The sequence below is a fragment of the Pecten maximus genome, chromosome 4 (genome assembly GCF_902652985.1).
Source record: "Pecten maximus chromosome 4, xPecMax1.1, whole genome shotgun sequence".
NCBI classification, from domain to species: Eukaryota; Metazoa; Mollusca; class Bivalvia; order Pectinida; family Pectinidae; genus Pecten; species Pecten maximus.
The window spans coordinates 17,109,023-17,127,748 of NC_047018.1; the positions used below are offsets into that span (position 1 = coordinate 17,109,023).

Consider the following 18,726-nt stretch of genomic DNA (forward strand, 5'->3'; position numbering starts at 1 on the left):
ATCAATGTCTTTCTAAAATTTGCTACCATGGCTATCTGTTACCATAGATACCATGTATTGTCACCATGGACACCTATCTATTTTGTCACCATGGTTACCCATGAATTGTCACCATGAACACCTCTACACTTTGTAACCATGTAACCCTTGCATTGTAACCAAGGATTCATCTCTACTTTGTTACCATAGCTACCAATACTTGTCACCATGAACTCCTCTCTGCTTTGTAACCATGGATAGCTCTGCATTGTAACCAAGGATACCTCTCTACTCTGTGACAATGATATCCCTACATTGTCCCCAGCAATGTCTCCATACTTTGTTATCATGGATACCCGTTTATTTTCACAATGACACATCTCTACTTTGTTATCATGAATACCTCTGTATTGCCACCACAAAAACCTCTCCACTATGTCGTCATTGACACCTGTGCATTTGTGTAGCTTTGGCTGTATCAGTAAACCCACAGGCCCTTTGCACTAGTCGGCTGTGATAGGTGTACATGTACACTAAATATTTTATCAGTAAACCTACATGGTCTTTGTACTAGTCGGCTGTGATAGGTGTACACTAAATATTTTATCAGTAAACCTACATGGTCTTTGTACTAGTCGGCTGTGATAGGTGTACATGTACACTAAATATTTTATCAGTAAACCTATAGGCCCTTTGCACTAGTCGGCTGTGATAGGTGTACATGTACATTAAATATTTTATCAGTAAACCTACATGGTCTTTGTACTGGTTTAGCTGCTGGTTTGGCTGTTGGTGTCCTGTTAGGAGAAGGGGTTCTCTGTTTCTGTGGTGAAGGACTACCGCCAGAAGGCTGAAGTCTCTGATTGGATGTTGCAGCAGCTACTGGAGGAGGAGCGGCAGTTTTTCCCACAGGGATTGGTGCAAATCCTGTAATATTACACAATAATAACATATAAATATTTCAGTGGCTAAACCCTTACTTAATTACTTTAATTTAATAACTAAATTAACTTTACTTTACTTTAAGTAAAACCCGCATTGAACCAAATGTTATCTAAATCTGTATTTTCCTCAGACACTTTGACACCACATCAGTAACTTATATTGTACAACATGAAACAAAATTACATTTTTTAAGTTAAATATGTTTTCATCTTTTAATACATGCTGGGATCAGCAAGAAATGATTGGAAACCTGAACATTAAATCCAATTCAGAAAATGCTACAATCATGAAAATGACTGAAATGGTTTGTTGGACACAGGGTCACAACTTCATGTCAGTGGTACCCTCAGGTTTAGGGAGGTCAGTGATACCCTCAGGTTTTGGAAGGTCAGTGATACCCTTAGTATTTGGGAGGTCAGTGATACCCTCAGGTTTTGGGATGTCAGTGATACCCTCAGGTTTTGAGAGGTCAGCGGTCCCCTCAGGTTTTGGGATGTCAGTGATACCCTCAGGTTTAGGGAGGTCAGTGATACCCTTAGGTTCTGAGAGGTCAGCGATACACTCAGGTTTTGGAAGGTCAGTGATACCCTCAGGTTTTGGGATGTCAGTGATACCCTCAGGTTTTGGGTGGTCAGTGATACCCTCAGGTTTAGGGAGGTCAGCGATCCCCTCAGGTTTTTGGAGGTCAGTGATACCCTCAGATTAAGGGAGGTCAGTGATACCCTTAGGTTTTGGGATGTCAGTGATACCCTCAGGTTTAGGGAGGTCAGTGATACCCTCAGGTTTTGGGTGGTCAGTGATACCCTCAGGTTTAGGGAGGTCAGCGATCCCCTCAGGTTTTTGGAGGTCAGTGATACCCTCAGATTAAGGGAGGTCAGTGATACCCTTAGGTTTTGGGAGGTCAGTGATACCCTCAGGTTTAGGGAGGTCAGTGATACCCTTAGGTTTTGGGAGGTCAGTGATACCCTCAGGTTTAGGGAGGTCAGTGATACCCTTAGGTTTAGGGAGGTCAGTGATACCCTCAGGTTTTGGGAGGTCAGTGATACCCTCAGGTTTTAGAAGGTCAGTGATACCCTCAGGTTTTGGGAGGTCAGTGATACCCTCAGGTTTAGGGAGGTCAGTGATACCCTCAGGTTTAGGGAGGTCAGTGATACCCTCAGGTTTAGGGAGGTCAGTGATACCCTCAGGTTTTAGAAGGTCAGTGATACCCTCAGGTTTTGGGAGGTCAGTGATACCCTCAGGTTTAGGGAGGTCAGTGATACCCTCAGGTTTTGGGAGGTCAGTGATACCCTCAGGTTTTGAGAGGTCAGCGATCCCCTCAGGTTTTGGGAGGTCAGTGACACCCTCAGGTTTAGGGAGGTCAGTGATACCCTTAGGTTTTGGGAGGTCAGTGATACCCTAAAGTTTTGGAATGTTAAAGACCCCTTCAGGATATGGGAAGTAAGTGATCCCCTCATTGTATTGGAAGTTAGTGATCCCCTCAAGATATGGGAAGTTTGTGATCCCCTCAAGGTGTGGGAAGTCAGTGATCCCCTCAATGTATGGGAAGTCAGTGATCCCCTCAGGACATGGGAAGTTAGTGATCCCCTCAGGACATGGGAAGTTAGTGATCCCCTCAAGGTGTGGGAAGTTAACGATCCCCTCAATGTATGGGAAGTTAGTGACTCCCTCAAGATATGGGAAGTTAGTGATCCCCTCAAGGTGTGGGAAGTTAACGATCCCCTCAAGATATGGGAAGTTAGTGACCCCCTCAATGTATGGGAAGTTAGTGATCCCCTCAATGTGTGGGAAGTTAGTGACCCCCTCAATGTATGGGAAGTTAGTGATTCCCTCAATGTATGGGAAATTAGTGATCCCCTCAATGTGTGGGAAGTTAGTGACCCCCTCAATGTATGGGAAGTTAGTGATCCCCTCAATGTATGGGAAGTTAGTGATCCCCTCAATGTGTGGGAAGTTAGTGATCCATTATGACATCACATTGTATGTCAGCTGTCTTTCGCTACACAGATATAGACAGATTTGTCTTTTCCCTAACAGAAATTGAGATTCCTGTGTGAAGTATGGGAGAAAGAGTTATAACTACCCCCATAACAAAGTCATCACCATGTAAATATGTAAGAAGTCTTTTTAAGAAGTAGGAATGTGTTACCTAGTTGTGGTAGTACATCACTTTACCTGGAGGTGTAGGTAGCTCATCATAGTTAAAAGGCTTTCCTGCTTTTGTCTTCTTGATTGCATCTTGATATTGCTGAGAACAAAAGCATAGATATATATTAGATAACAAATAAGTAACATGACTTCAACAAGAGATTCCAGAGGGATCCTTGGCATCCACATTCATTGGCCCAATAACTCTGATATTTACTTTCCCTTCTTTCCCCTCTTCCTCTAATCATTTAATAACAAGGAGAAATGACATAATATTATGAAGTCTTAAGAAGATCTAAGAGGAATTTTTTTTAGAAATACTGGTAACAAATTTCAACTGTCAAAATCGGTCATTTTCAGATCAAAATCAAAATTGAATGTGCACCTCAAGAGGTCCATGAGCCTTAACAGTCATCCAATTCTAAAGACCCTTGTGGTAATTTAACATACTCAAATGCAAATACAGTGTAACTGCTTGCCATGGTGGCCATCTTGAAAATCTGACCAACCTGTTTATGTAAAAACACTTTTCAAATGTGTTTTTTAAGATGGCTGCTATGGTGGCCATCTTATATTTGGGACCAACCCGAAAAAATTACAACATTTGGTCATGAGAACCATCTCAGGATCATTTCAGGAAAGTTATATCTAAATCCCACTAGTAGAACTTGGCTATAAGTCATCCTGACTCTTTGGGTCAGATGACCTAATTAGGGACTAAGGAGAATCTACATGCAAAGTTTGAGAAGTATCCTTCCAGTGCTTCATAGTGATAAAACTGTCAACTGTCAACTGTCAAAATCCAAGATGGCTGCCTGTTGGCCATTTTGTTTTTCCCGACCAATCTCAACATAGAACAAGCAAAATTTGGATCAAAGGGAAGTAATTACACATCAAGTTTGAGCAATATCCCTCCAATACTTCTTTAAAAATAGCAATAACAAAGTTTAACTGCCAAAATCAAAGATTTTTGTCATCATGCAGTTGACAACAAACATATTCTATGAGTGATAGAAAATGATTGTTGCCAACTGCGGGCATTCTACTGTATACGCAGTCAGCAATTTTACATAAAGGTGTTGTACCTTAACTATTCGTCCATGTCGTCGGGCTTAGAACCATCTCCAGCTTCCTTGGCTGCGTTCTCTGCTGACCGATACTTTTCTAATCTTTGTTGTAAGGCATCCAACACAGAATTAGGGGCATCAGGGGCTTGAAACAAACTCTTGGCATCTGAAATATACAGGTCACAAGTATATATCACATACAGTAACTAGATCTAACTAGAATTGTGGGTCGCCCTAACCCTCCTTACTCTTGGGGAGTGTAAATAGGCTTTAAGTGTGTATCACATACAGTAACCATACCGACCTGGGGAGTGTAAATAGGCTCTGAGTGTATATCACATACAGTAACCATATCGACTTAGAATTATGGGTCGCCCTAACCCTCCTTAACATTAGGGAGTGTAAATAGGCTCTGAGTGTATATCACATACAGTAACCATATCGACTTAGAATTATGGGTCGCCCTAACCCTCCTTAACATTGGGGAGTGTCAATAGGCTCTAAGTGTGTATCACATACAGTAACCATATCGACCTAGAATTGTGGGTCACCTTGACCCTTCTTACTCTCTGGGACTCTAAGTAGGCTTTATAAGTGTGTATGACACATAGTATGAAGATCTTAATAAAATTATTTGTCATGTGTATGTTAACCTTAAATGAGTGTGTGTCACTGAATGTCATATAAAGTTCAACGGTTTAAAAGATTTAAGAAACTTTTTTTTTCAAATGATTTTGAAATAAGTGAAAATATTGGAAAATGAAAAATTCAATGACCAATGATATAATCTTTGAATTTTTTCGGTAATATAGAATACAAAAAGGCCCAATTGGCCTGTATCACCCACCCGATTCTATTACAACTCTGGAGTTTTCAAATACAGGAGTACTAGTAGGCTAAGTTTATTCATTTAAATGAATTGTATAGTCCTTCACCCTAGCATGCCAAATGGGCCCAATAACAGGTCTCTGGGCCTCCTGGTTTCTGAGAAGTGATCATTTCAATAATTCAACACTTTTGACCCCTGTGACTGTGAAAGACAGGCAGCTGAGATAAATACAATACCTGCATCAGAAACCTCAGGGATATCCTCAGTGCTCTCCCCTGTCGCCTGTGCTTCTAACCTTTGAACTTGAACCGTTGGTGGTTGTGGTAGACTAATTTGCTCTGATCCTAGGTACAAGAAAAATACACAATGTCAATTATAATTTTTAAAAAGAAAATTAAGCAAAATCAAAATATTACTACAAATATGTTTTGGGTATATCTGAATATTGATTGTACATTTTTTAAAAACTTTATTTGTTTTACAACAACTGCAAACAAGCTCTACCAAATTATATTAGTCACACATATTGGCCCGGAGGGAAGTGCAACAGAGATCTTACAGTGGAAGGATACTGGGGTACCCGGAGAAAACCCATATGGTCAAGCAGGTGACCCAAAACATTTTTCAATTGGGGAATTCAAACCCCTGGCTGCCGAGGTGAAAGGTATGTTGCCACTGTGCCATCTGACCTCTGACTTTTACAATTGTTCAGCCCCACTATGTCAACAAGAATGCCTCCTACCTTTCCCCCAAAGATCATGTTCGGATTTTATTTTTATTTGTGATTCACCAATATCTGTACCATGCTCACATCATAAATACATGTATTCTAAACAAAACCACAGCCTATAACTGATGTGAAATAACATGTTACAAGAAGAGAAAATAATTTTCTGCGACATGTGCTGAACATCTAGCATTTTTGAAGCAAGAATTACACGTAATTATATGTCGTGATTATCTCCACTTCTGCGTATCATTTAGACTAAGTCAACATGTGATATTTATAGCTTTTATTGTTGTCATTACCTGATATTTAAGATTTTATTGCTACTATGTATTTCTCCAAATATAAAAAGTGAGAAATTAAGCTTAACCTCAGCACCTAATCAGACACTTTAACAGTGTACAATTCATCAACAAAGTCCAATAATTAACAGTAAAATGTGAGTGAAATTCAAAATCTCAAATGAGTGTAGGGATGTCAATGCATAGATCAAAGTATAATCCAGGTTTAGTTATGACAGCACTCTCATCTTGTGAGAAATTGAACTCAGTCCCTTGCTAAACAAAAAACTTTAACGTGGCCCAATTGATTAACAATTCCAATGAACAGTAAATGTTTATTAAATTCTGAATTTGAAACCTGCTTTGGATTGGTTATATATAGATACAAGTAAATCCCAGGTGCCATTATGATAGCTTATGTACTTAGAGAGAAATCCAGCTCAATGTGGAGATAAACTGAAAACTTTAATATGACCTAGGTTATATAGAGAGAGAGATACAAGTATATTCCAGGTGCCATTATGATAGCTTATGTACTTAGAGAGAAATATAGAGTTTATCAGAAATGTTGGCATCACCACTGCCGCCGGAAAAGTCACACTTATATCGTGCTTTGTGCCTCCTTCGCACAGGAGACAAAAACTGTAATGTTTAGGAACAAAACATGTGGTGGTACTGAAAACATCATACAGCCTTGTATAACATCTACATATATTGACTGGGGTCCATAACCTGTCAAATATCACACAGCCCTTGTATACCATCTATATATTAATTGTTCTTTCATGACCAGGTCAGCAGACTTGTCAAAAACTCAAGTCCTAAAGCAAATTATTTGGCCCCACCTCACATTGACTTGTACACATTGAGAGCAGGGTTTAAAAGTGATTACTATATATACATCTGTTCACATACAAGGGGTGTGTGCTTGCATATTAAAGAAGAGGGGGCATAGAAAGAAGTTGTGTAAGAGGAGGCATCCGAGACAGATCTATTGGTTCATTTTAACTTAAGATGTGCGCTACTTACCACCATACCCTGACTAGTTTATTTTAACAAAAGCTGCAATACTTACCACCATACTCTGGGGGAGGAGGAGGCATCCGAGACAGAATTACTGGTTCATTTTAACTAAAGCTGCAATACTTACCACCATACCCTGGGGGAGGAGGAGGCATCCGAGACAGAATTACTGGTTCATTTTAACTAAAGCTGCAATACTTACCACCATACCCTAACTGGTTTATTTTAACAAAAGCTGCAATACTTACCACCATACTCTGGGGGAGGAGGAGGCATCCGAGACAGATCTATTGGTTTCCCTTCATCTAGAGCTGCTATCACATTTTCAAATTGCTGAAATATTGCAAAATGAATGACCATTTCATTGCTCACAATACCACAACTAATGCAAAAAACTTAATTTATATGAAAAATGTTCACACTCCTGGTAAGACTGAAACAATGAGGTTTGATCAAGAATGCACTCTCATTCACTTAAGGATTGAATCTTGCTCTTACTATTTCATGTTGAATCACTCCATGAGATTGATAAAGCAAACTTCTATCACTATATTTCAACTGACCATGCTTTGATTTAAAATCAAAGTTTATCACAAATCTTCCATTTGTGACTATATAATAGATACTGGAACCTGTGCAAGCCTTTCCTTAGAAAATGTAGACTCCCATTGAATGGTCATTTCATAGAATTTTTTTCTCAATACAGCAAGTTTTATAACTATCACATATTAAACCATGACATATATATTTATACACGAAGCATTTCAACTTGCGTGGCATATCAGAAATCAGGAACATATACATATGCCTTGTCAATGTTAATCTGGTGAATTTCACAAATGAAACAAGCTAAAGCTAGTTTGATTGAGTTCAATTTTAACTGAAATATATACCTTTGCTGTTTTTATGTACTTGGCCGCACTTGTCATGTCGCCACTATTTTTTGCGCGTAGTGCAGCCTGCTTGTACTGCTGTTGGCGTGTTACTAGCATGGTATGTTCTGGAACACCATCATGTAAATAACAATTCAATTAGATTTTGTATAATATCAGGTCTCTAATTATTACAAATATTTTGTAATATGAGTATTCCTTGAAAAAATACATGAATGAACCAAGTCCATACTCTAATTGGACTAATGAAGAGCCTTACCTTCTAGCCAGTGTTTGTGTGGACAGGCCAACACAGGTTATATCTAATTAGGTGTTGACATCTATTGTTTTCAGATTGAAATATCATGTCAATTACCATAATGTCCGTAAAAATAAATCATTGTTCGGTATATTTTATTCATTATTTAACCTGAGAGTCTTTCCCCTGAAAACTGGCCATCATTTTTACACATAAATATTGAAGATCATATGACTTAAATATTCTATGTCATCAAAATACACTGAACTACTTCTTTGGTTTATATACTAGTGGAAAAAAGTCCTGTGCATTGGGGAAACGTTTATAGTCAACAATTCTTAATATATGAGGTAGATATTGTGCATGTTGCTTTATTTATTTCATTACAACAAAATCACTATGAAATTTGAAATTGATTTGAATAACAATTCATTTTACAGGGGTTCAGTTCCATATGGGGCCAAAACCAAGTTCACAATGTCAATATCGAGTGTGTCCACCATTTGTGCCGATGCAAGCTTGGCAACGTCTCATGGAGTGAAAAAATATGGGGAATATTGTTCCACACTTTGATCAAGTCTTGGCCAACTTGATTTAACATCTGAACTGACATGCTAGTCTGGTGCCAAATCTGGCGAAACAGCCGGCCATGGAAGAACATTGATGTTCTGTTGTTTTAAGTAGTCGGTAACAACACGTGCAACATGCGGATGGACGTTGTCTTGCTGTAACATCACTTGACATTATTGGGCACAAATGAAGGGCACAACATGATGTGCAACGATTACATCTCTCTATTGTAAATCTAGTCAAATTACCTTGGACTAAGAGGGGTTCTGCCATGGGCAGTGATCCCTCCCCAACCATCACAATGCCACCACCAAAAGAATGTTGTTATACGACACAGGCATCTCGGAATCTTTCTCCAACACATTGATAACCTCTGCTATGGCTGTCACTGCTATCTTAGTGAAAGCTTGACTCATCCATGAATAATATAACTGTCTAGTGGCATTAGGTGTATCGGATATGCCTATGACGTATGGCGGGGCATCGTGGCAAAATTCTGTGTTCTCTTAACCATTTAAGGACAGGACAGTTCTTGGATGGATATTTCTTAGTCCAGGAATGTTTCTAGACGTTAAACTGGACGTTTGGAAACGATTTCTAAGATGCATAAACCATATGTGATTGTCCTGTTGACATGACGTCATACACGGGCATTCTGATCGCGGTCTATCCCGGGTTGTGCCATATTGCTGATAACATCTTACCAAATACTGTATGGTATTCCTACGCACATGAAAACACTGTGCAACATCACGTTAGGTCATTCCTGCCTCAAGTATGCTGATTATCTGCAAATGCTCATTTTCTGTCAGCTGTTGCATTACCAGAAATTGCACTTTCTTCAAACTTGGGTGTTTTTTGGTTCATATGGTACCCATAGAAATATACTGACACAAACATTTTGATAGGTATTCACTTACATGTGTACTACCTTCCAATATCATCTAAATCATATTTCCCTGGTAGGTCTCTAAAAGGCACGTGCGACAGGTGACCTAACCATGTGATAGCATGTGGTATATGACATGATAAATGTGTCTTTAAAATGTTACTGAGAAATGTTCGGTAGTTTCTGAGAAAATTAAATTTTAATGATGCTTAGTAATGTTTCTTTTTTTACGGTAGTATATTTATAAATTGCTGACTTTGCATGACATATGTCATGTGACAGTCACATGATATACCACACAGCAAAATGTTACCAGACACATACTGTATATATGTCCCTAAAGACGAAACTGATATTCACAAGAGCAAGGTAACAAAAGTTTCATAGGAAAATTGACAGATCATGATAAATGGTGTTACATATATCATGGTAACTTTGTGCTACATTACACTATTTACTTGTCTTCAATTTAACATAATTTCTGAAAGATATCGAAAGTTAAATTAGAAATATACTAATTCTGATGATAAAATACCAATTGCTTGCACTGTTATTATCACATCTTGGTTATTGTAATACATGTGTAGAATATTGTACTAAGTGGGAGATTATTAAAAACATTTGTATGAACCTTTAAGCTTACCCTCAGAGTGATGGACCTCAGTTGGAGTTTCTTGTGGCACAGGAACTGGAATCGGTGCAGGTTTTGGGGAAGGCTCATTCCTAGGGAGTGTTGGCTCAACTACAGGAGCTAGAAATAAAAGCTTATTGTGATTCTTATCGTAATGTCTAATGGATACCACATAAGCACAGTCTTACTTGGACTCCAAAACATGTTTGTGTAGTCACAGTATTTCTCCTGGGATTTTTAATAAATCTGGGAATTCAAAATGCCCGATTTGAATTTTAATGTTCAAACTCCAACCAAACCTAAACATCTTTGACATACGTAAGAACGTAATGTTTTTCTTTTGTAAAATTCCGACACTTTTTACTGGCTGACCTTGATTAGCTGCTGGTGGAGGATGAGGGCCAGAGGATACAGTAACTGGAGGAGGGATGTCATCCTCAGCAATCGATCTACCAGCTTTCACTTTCTTTTGAAGATCATGCAGTGTCTGAAAAAAACAAAAACTCTCAATTTTTTCTGTTTAGAACAAAAATTAAAATTTTGAAAATTCAGACCAAACAGTAATGTCTGCCTCTGTTTTCACTCTGTAATCACTACTGTAGGGGTAGTCTTAACATTTTATCAAAATTTCACCATGAAAAGTTCATAAAATGCAGAGGATTATAAAGGACTGGAAGCTTGCAAAAGGACTCATAGACATGAAGAAAGAACTGCAAGCTTCCAACCATATTTTTTAGCTTGCGGATATCTTAAATGTTGAAACTAGCCTCCTTGCAAATTTGCAGGACATGAAAGCTAGAAGGACATAGAGGCTTGCTGAACAAACTGCTAGTTTACAATCAAGTTTTTCTAGAGCTTGTGGATAGCTTTGAATGTTGGAACCAGCCTCCCTGCAAGTTTGTGCAAACTTCTTAGTACTTTAGTTTGCATATAACTTGCAAAGAGCATACATGCCATATAACACTGCCCTACATGAGACAAAATCTCCCTTATATTCAAGTCATTTATTGTCTCTCAGGTTGACAGTCGGAATTCTCTTATTTTATAATTCCCTCCAGTATTTTGGCCAACTCCATTTCTGTTTAAAAACTTTGTAGTTTTTTCCACGAGATTTGGCTAAATTTAGCAATCACATGATCAGTCGGTCAAAATGGCAGCTATCTATGGACACAGGCTTCAAATGGATCCCTGGCTAGAGTTTCTTGTTAATTCTCAGAAGCCACTAAAAGCTCATGGTTTTTCACAGAAAAAAAATTGATCTTTGTCACTGGTTATATATCACAGTACCTTTATGCCCCTATCAAGGCGCCTCAGTTTAGAACTGTCCCCTGCTGTCTTTGCAGCCTGCTGTGCGCGTTGGTAAAGTGTCAGACGTTCCTGTATCTTTGACTCCATGCTGACACCCTGCTGTGGTGTGGATGCACTTTGTGAAGGAGAGGCATCATCTTCATCCTCCTCATCACCAGCCTCAAGGTCTTGAAGTTCTGCCTACAAATACAGTTAGTAAATTTTAATACAACACTAATATTAATGGATGCAGAAATAAATTGCCTCTATATATTAATAAAGTTGAATCATCTTATGCATTGGTATCTCCAATGCCGTGACCTGATTTCTTGTAATAATGATTTCTCAGAAAGTTAAAGAGTTTTCCGTGAGCTAGATTTCAATTACATTTTGCTATATAAATAACCGTCTGTTCTATGATGGTCTCGGCACTGTGTAAATAAGTTGTTGATGGTGACTTACCAATAGATCAGGATCTTCCGTGTCAGACATTTCTTCATCACTACCTATTTCCTGCATACAGTTGTCAGCCATTTTACCAATTTCTTCTAGACTCACTACAGCTTTACCTGTACAAAATACAGACTTAATGAGTACATATTCTTCAGAAACTAACTGGAAGTACAATCAAACCAAAATAAGTTACCTATTGAAGTCATAGAAATGTTCATAAAAAAGAAATCTCTGATGGATCTTGGCACCCACCATTAAATGATATTGGCCAGATGAAAGACTGATAATTTCTCTACTTATCCATTCTCTCCCCTCTTTCTCTTAATCATTTGATAAAAAGTGGAGCCTACTCAATAAGTTCAAGAACTTTATGAGAATTACTGATAACAATTTTCAACAGCTACATTCAAAATCAAAGATGGCTCTCTCTTGGCCATTTACTTCTGTAACTCTGCCTTAAAATTGATTGTACACAACTTGATTGGGAAACCTACAAGTGATGTTTGAGAAATATCCTCTGGTACTTCCCAAGAAATAACATTAATAAACTCCAATTGTCAAAATCCAACATTGATGCCTGTAAGCCATTTTCTTTTCCTGATCACACTCAAAATTGAATGGGCACAACTAGAGACTTCCATATATATTTTGATCAGAGATGAAGTTGCCAGGATTGTGGGATTGATTTAGGATCTGGGAGGGTGGGACAGACAATGGTAACATGCATGTCTCTATAAAATGGTGAGGATGTAAAACAGCCTCTGTAGCCTTCAGGAAATGTCACATGAAATATCATATTGGTTTGGATCCCTGGCCTTGAAGGACAAGTAACTCTTTATAAAGAATACCACCCTTTCTTATCTTTTGGCTTAGCCTTTATTCATGGTCTCTGGCCTTGAAGGGGGAATAACTCTGTCTGAACTTTACAAATACCAACCTTTCTTGTCTTTTGGCTTAGCCTTTGGTGGTCCCTGGCCTTGAAGAGCGAGTAACTCTGCCTCTAATGCATCATCATCATCATCGTCCATTCCATATCCACCACCGTTGCCTCCAAAACCAAGCTGGAAATTGATTAAGTCATAATAATATTTACAATTAATTCAAATGATGACAAATAAATTCAGTTGTGAATAATTTGATGTACAGTCAAACCTGTCATATGTGACCTTCCAAGGGAGCCAATATAAAAGGTCACATATGACAGGTGCTCTCCGGAGCGGGCCAAGTCGTTTACTCCCTGCTAAGAGTATTGTGATTGTCTGACAATCAGCATCCAATGCTTACCTGCATATATAACACACACCATTGTACACACTATATACATGTATAGGAACACTATACACCACACAAGTACATGTAGTATGTAAAGTCCAATGTGTATTTTACAGTCGCGTCTTCATTGCTGGGGCATTTAACTAACATCCTAAGTGAGCACTGTTCTATCGCACGAACCTAGCATACAACATACACTATACACCACACAAGTATGTAAAGTCCTATGTGTATTTTACAGTCGCGTCCTCATTGCTGGGGCACTTAAATAACATCCTAAGTGAGCACTGTTCTATCGCATTAACCTAGCATACAACATACACTATACACCACACAAGTATGTAAAGTCCTATGTGTATTTTACAGTGGCGTCCTCATTGCTGGGGCACTTAACTAACATCCTAAGTGAGCACTGTTATATCACATGAACCTAGCATACAACACACACTATACACCACACAAATGTAGACCAGGGTTATACCTATGGTATAACACCCTACGTGTATGTGTTGTGTGAGCGAGATACGTGAGTAGTGGTCACACGTGTGTGTATGTGTCGGAATGTGAAAGCGTCCGACTGACCGTTGACAGACGGACTGTATGACTAAGCACGCGTTTTTCCCATCACACCCCAACTGGTTTTCCCTCCTATTTTCCGCCTAACTATCACTCGGCGCCGGCACTTTCACCAGTCCGGACGTGCTTATGATAGATACTTGCATGGTTGCGAGACCATTGTCAGACATCTACTACTTGGGCCTGGGACGCCTGGTAAGTTATACACGCGTGAATGGTTTGTACTTTCGTTTCTGTGTACAGTCCGTTTCGTAAATGTCTGTATTTGTCGTTGTATTGTTTCTGTTTTAGGTTTCCTGTACGTCGAATAAATTATATTTGGAAGAATCTACGGCTGTTGTGTCTTGTATAACGACCACACCCTACACAAATATGTAAAGTCTAATGTGCATTTTACAGTCACGTCCCCATTGCTGGGGCACTTATATTAAATAACATCCTAAGTGAGCACTGTTATATCACATGAACCTAATATACAACAAACATTCGCAATAGGAAAACACTCTAGGAACAAAAACCCATCACCACCCACAAACACAATACACATACACGTCCCAACCAACCCCCAGGGATATATAGGACCCCGCCCCAACCCTCACCCTTTTCCTCTTACTACCCACAAAAACCCATATACCAAATTGTTCCCAGCACCATTCGGCCTGCAACAAACCCTGCTAACATGTTTTGTACCATAATCACCCCGCATCCATCACTACTTCTTCCCCACCACAGTACTAAATCCACACTCTACGTATCACAACTATATAATAAAACGTCGGAATGTGTACAGACTAGTAATGTCGGAATCGTGTGGCTCTAAAGGAAGTATAGACATTTGGAAAAGAGGACAGTGCATATTATGGAAGAGAGACACCTAGTCCGTCGGACGGGACTTAAAACAGTGCCCCGTGTAAGAATGTCCAACTTGCACGATAAAGATCCCTCTGTGGTCTTTCGATGAAGAGTAGGTGTGATAACGCCAGCCCAGAGGATAGGTTTTTTTAGGCCAATATTTTATTTTTCATATTATTTAATAGGTATTAATTAGACGGACGTTAAAACTTCAATAAACCAAATTTATATACAGGGTGGGGTCCTCTCTCTTCTCCACTCATCTTCGATAGGGTAGGCGTAAATGCTACTAAACAGTGCCAGGTTAGGACTCATTCGGACTCTGGGAGTCGTCTCAAAAATTACCCATAAGTTCTTCAACCGACTCCCTTCTCTTCTTTCCCACTCACTCCTTTCACTCCATACTGTACCCACTCTACTCAATTTCCCATCTGTTCTCGTCAGCTGAAAGGCTGTCAGGCCGTAATAGTGGACGTAAAACCCATAAATAAATAAATAAATAAATAAATAAATAAGGTGGTCTTTTAATCAGGATCAAATAAAATGACCGAAGATTACTCATTAACAACATATACAATCTCAGGCACCACCAACCAAGTCTTTAAGTCTACTCTAAACCACCTCTACTCTAAATATAACAACAAGTGTTACATTTTCTCCCTGTTACATTGTATGTATACCTTCTTCATCTGGGTATAGGGCCCCAGGGGATGTTTGTATTAGTACTGAATCCAGTAATTACACAGTAAATCTGTTTAAAGTGATGAGATAAAATAAAACTACCTTTTAGGCCAATATCTTATTCTTCATATTATTTAATAGGTATTTAGACCGACGTCAAAAACTTTGATAAATCAAAATTATTTGGCAGGGTCTTCTCTCTTTTCCACTCATCTTCGATAGGGTAGGCGCAGCTGCTCCAAACAATGCCAGGTTAGGATTTATTCGGACTCTGGGAGTCGTCTCAAAAATTACTCATAATTTATCTGAACGACTCCGGATCCCCTCTCTTCTTTCCCACTCTCCCCTTTTACTTCATACTGTACCCACTCTACTCAATACTCGAATACTCGAATCTGTACATGTACTGTACAGTACATGTACAGTACAGATTCGAGTCTAACAAGAAGTAGCAAGGGGTTTAAGGTCGTCTGCATAGTAAGATATCATCTTTGAAGAAAATGTATTTATGATTATAAACGTCATGATATGATGACGGAGACACTTCTTTATTCACAGGCCTAGAAGAAAAAGTCTGAAATATATGACGATGTGTCATCATGCATACCAGTTATGTTATGTTGACAGTACACCTGTACGGTACCTAGATCCTACTGTAAGTATCTGACAAAATCGATGTTTCGTCAGGATCTCTTACCTGGTTCATTAAAGCGGCTCCTTTCCTCTTAGGAGGATCATCTGATTCTTTCTTTCTTCCAAACATTATGGAAATTCAACTACAAAGTTCCATTGACATCAATTGAAAATAAGACCTATTTTCGTTAGCATCACGGCTTCCGCATTCTGAATCGAACGTCGCCTAATCCGGATCACGAGAACGTTTGTACAAGCGTTGGTTGAAGGGCTCAGACCACTATTAAATATTATTTACATATTTCAACAAAAGAAAATGAAATAAAATTTATTTTTAGAATATTTGTAAAAATTCTATTCTAATTTTATTATTTACATCTATTAAATTAGAATAGAAAAATGAATATATCAGTACCTCATGGCCGGTACTTTAGAAAGATATTTCTATTTAAATGTTACGAATGTTGTGGGGAATCCGGAAAATACAAAATATCATTCCACCCTCATAGTACACAATATGCACTGCCGCATTTATATATAAAAATGGAAAATATGTCAAAACATAATTCTATTATTAGAATAGATATTGTACATCAAATATATCCTAATACTCTGTTCGTGTTTGCAAAAGCCACAAAAGCGTTTCGACCCAAACCATTTCGACACAGATTTGGTTCATAACGCCCCTACCGTTTCGCCCCAAATATTCATGACACCACAGTCATATCGCCCTGAAAATTCATAATGCTACAAAAAATAAATATATACGATGTAATTTGATAGGTTCTTCTTCTTCTTCTTCTTCTTCTTCTTCTTCTTCTTCTTCTTCTTCTTCTTCTTCTTCTTCTTCTGTTATGTATTTATAATCGGGATATGGTAGGCACCTGCATTTTTTTAAACGCATTGAACAGTTTTATTGAATCTGTCGTGTTATTATTTCTAAAAGAATGCAGGAATACTTTATATAACTTGGAACGAAATTTTATAGGAAAGGACTTATAAAGGCTTAGCCTGTTGTCTTACCCCTTTCTTAATACATTTTCGGATATACTTTCGTTGTTGTATTAATTGTATTATACACAATAAAATATTTGAAATGAAATGGAACTGAATCATGTCATACACATACTTACGTCACTCAATTCAAAATAAACGGTGTGTGTGTGGGGGGGGGGGGGGGGGGGGGGGGGGGGGGATACGAAAAACAAACTCTATATTTGCACTTCATGAACATAAGATCCTTCATTCCACTTTTTTAATGTTTGGTAGGGTCACCATATATATCTACAAAAACAAATTGCTAAAATAGAGGGGTTTCAACTGAAGACCCTAACCTACAGTGAGAGACTGGAGACTGAAGTTGACCACGCTGGCCTTGCGGAGAATGAGAGGATATATGATTGAACGATATACATTAACAAGTCAGATTTATGATAATGAATTTTTTAATGCCTTGTCACTCTGGAAAGATGCAACAGATCGCCATAACAGTAAAGGACACACACAAAGAATGCTCCCTTAATATTACGAGCAACTACCATGCTAAAAAAAAACTAATTTTCGATCAGAATATAGTAACAATTTTAAATGTCAGCAATGAATATTGATTCTTTTAAAAATAAGTTGGACATACAGCTACAATCAGAACGCAGAGAACAATATACATGTAACCGGATAAGGTATCTCATATGTATTGACTGAGGACGACAGAAGTACATGTATGTATTGACTGTAGTATGTATTGACTGAGGACGACGGAAGTATATATTGACTGAGGACGACGGAAGTATGTATTGACTGAGGACGACGAAAGTATGTATTGACTGTGGACGACGGAAGTATGTTTTGACTGTTGACGACGAAAGTGTGTATTGACTGAGGACGACGAAAGTATGTATTGACTGTGGACGACGAAAGTATGTATTGACTGAGGACGACGAAAGTGTGTATTGACTGAGGACGACGAAAGTATGTTTTGACTGTTGACGACGAAAGTATGTATTGACTGAGGACGACGAAAGTGTGTATTGACTGAGGACGACGAAAGTATGTATTGACTGAGGACGACGAAAGTAGGTATTGACTGTGGAAGATGAAAGTATGTATTGACTGTGGACGACGAAAGTATGTATTGACTGAGGACGACGAAAGAAGGTATTGACTGTGGACGACGAAAGTATGTATTGACTGAGGACGACGGAAGTATGTTTTGACTGTGGACGACGAAAGTATGTATTGACTGTGGACGACGAAAGTATGTATTGACTGAGGACGACGAAAGTAGGTATTGACTGTGGAAGATGAAAGTATGTATTGATTGTGGACAACGAAAGTATGTATTGACTTGGACGACGAAAGTATATATTGACTGTGGACGACGGAAGTATGTTTTGACTGTTGACGACGAAAGTGTGTATTGACTGAGGACGACGAAAGTATATATTGACTGAGACGACGAAAGTATGTTTTGACTGTTGACGACGAAAGTATGTTTTGACTGTTGACGACGAAAGTATGTATTGACTGAGACGACGAAAGTATGTATTGACTGTGGACGACGAAAGTATGTATTGACTGAGGACGACGAAAGTATGTATTGACTGTGGACGACGAAAGTATGTATTGACTGAGGACGACGAAAGTATGTATTGACTGTGGACGACGGAAGTATGTATTGACTGGGGACGACAGAAGTATATATTGACTGGGGACGTGGAAAGTATATATTGACTGGGGACGTGGAAAGTATTAT

General features: G+C 38.6%; 1 protein-coding gene across 1 annotated transcript in view; it reads right to left on the reverse strand.

Moving 5' to 3' along the window:
• Positions 1–16,200, reverse strand: part of LOC117325383 (coiled-coil and C2 domain-containing protein 1-like) — a 46,937-nt gene extending 30,737 nt beyond the window's left edge. The window contains 13 exon segments of the mRNA XM_033881555.1: positions 733–906; positions 3,100–3,172; positions 4,158–4,183; positions 4,186–4,305; positions 5,205–5,312; positions 7,248–7,332; positions 7,893–7,999; positions 10,233–10,340; positions 10,593–10,707; positions 11,508–11,708; positions 11,970–12,076; positions 12,898–13,021; positions 16,039–16,200. Of these exon segments, the coding sequence (XP_033737446.1) occupies positions 733–906; positions 3,100–3,172; positions 4,158–4,183; positions 4,186–4,305; positions 5,205–5,312; positions 7,248–7,332; positions 7,893–7,999; positions 10,233–10,340; positions 10,593–10,707; positions 11,508–11,708; positions 11,970–12,076; positions 12,898–13,021; positions 16,039–16,104 (1,414 nt within the window). The 5' untranslated portion in view covers positions 16,105–16,200.
• Positions 16,201–18,726: the final 2,526 nt, after the last annotated feature.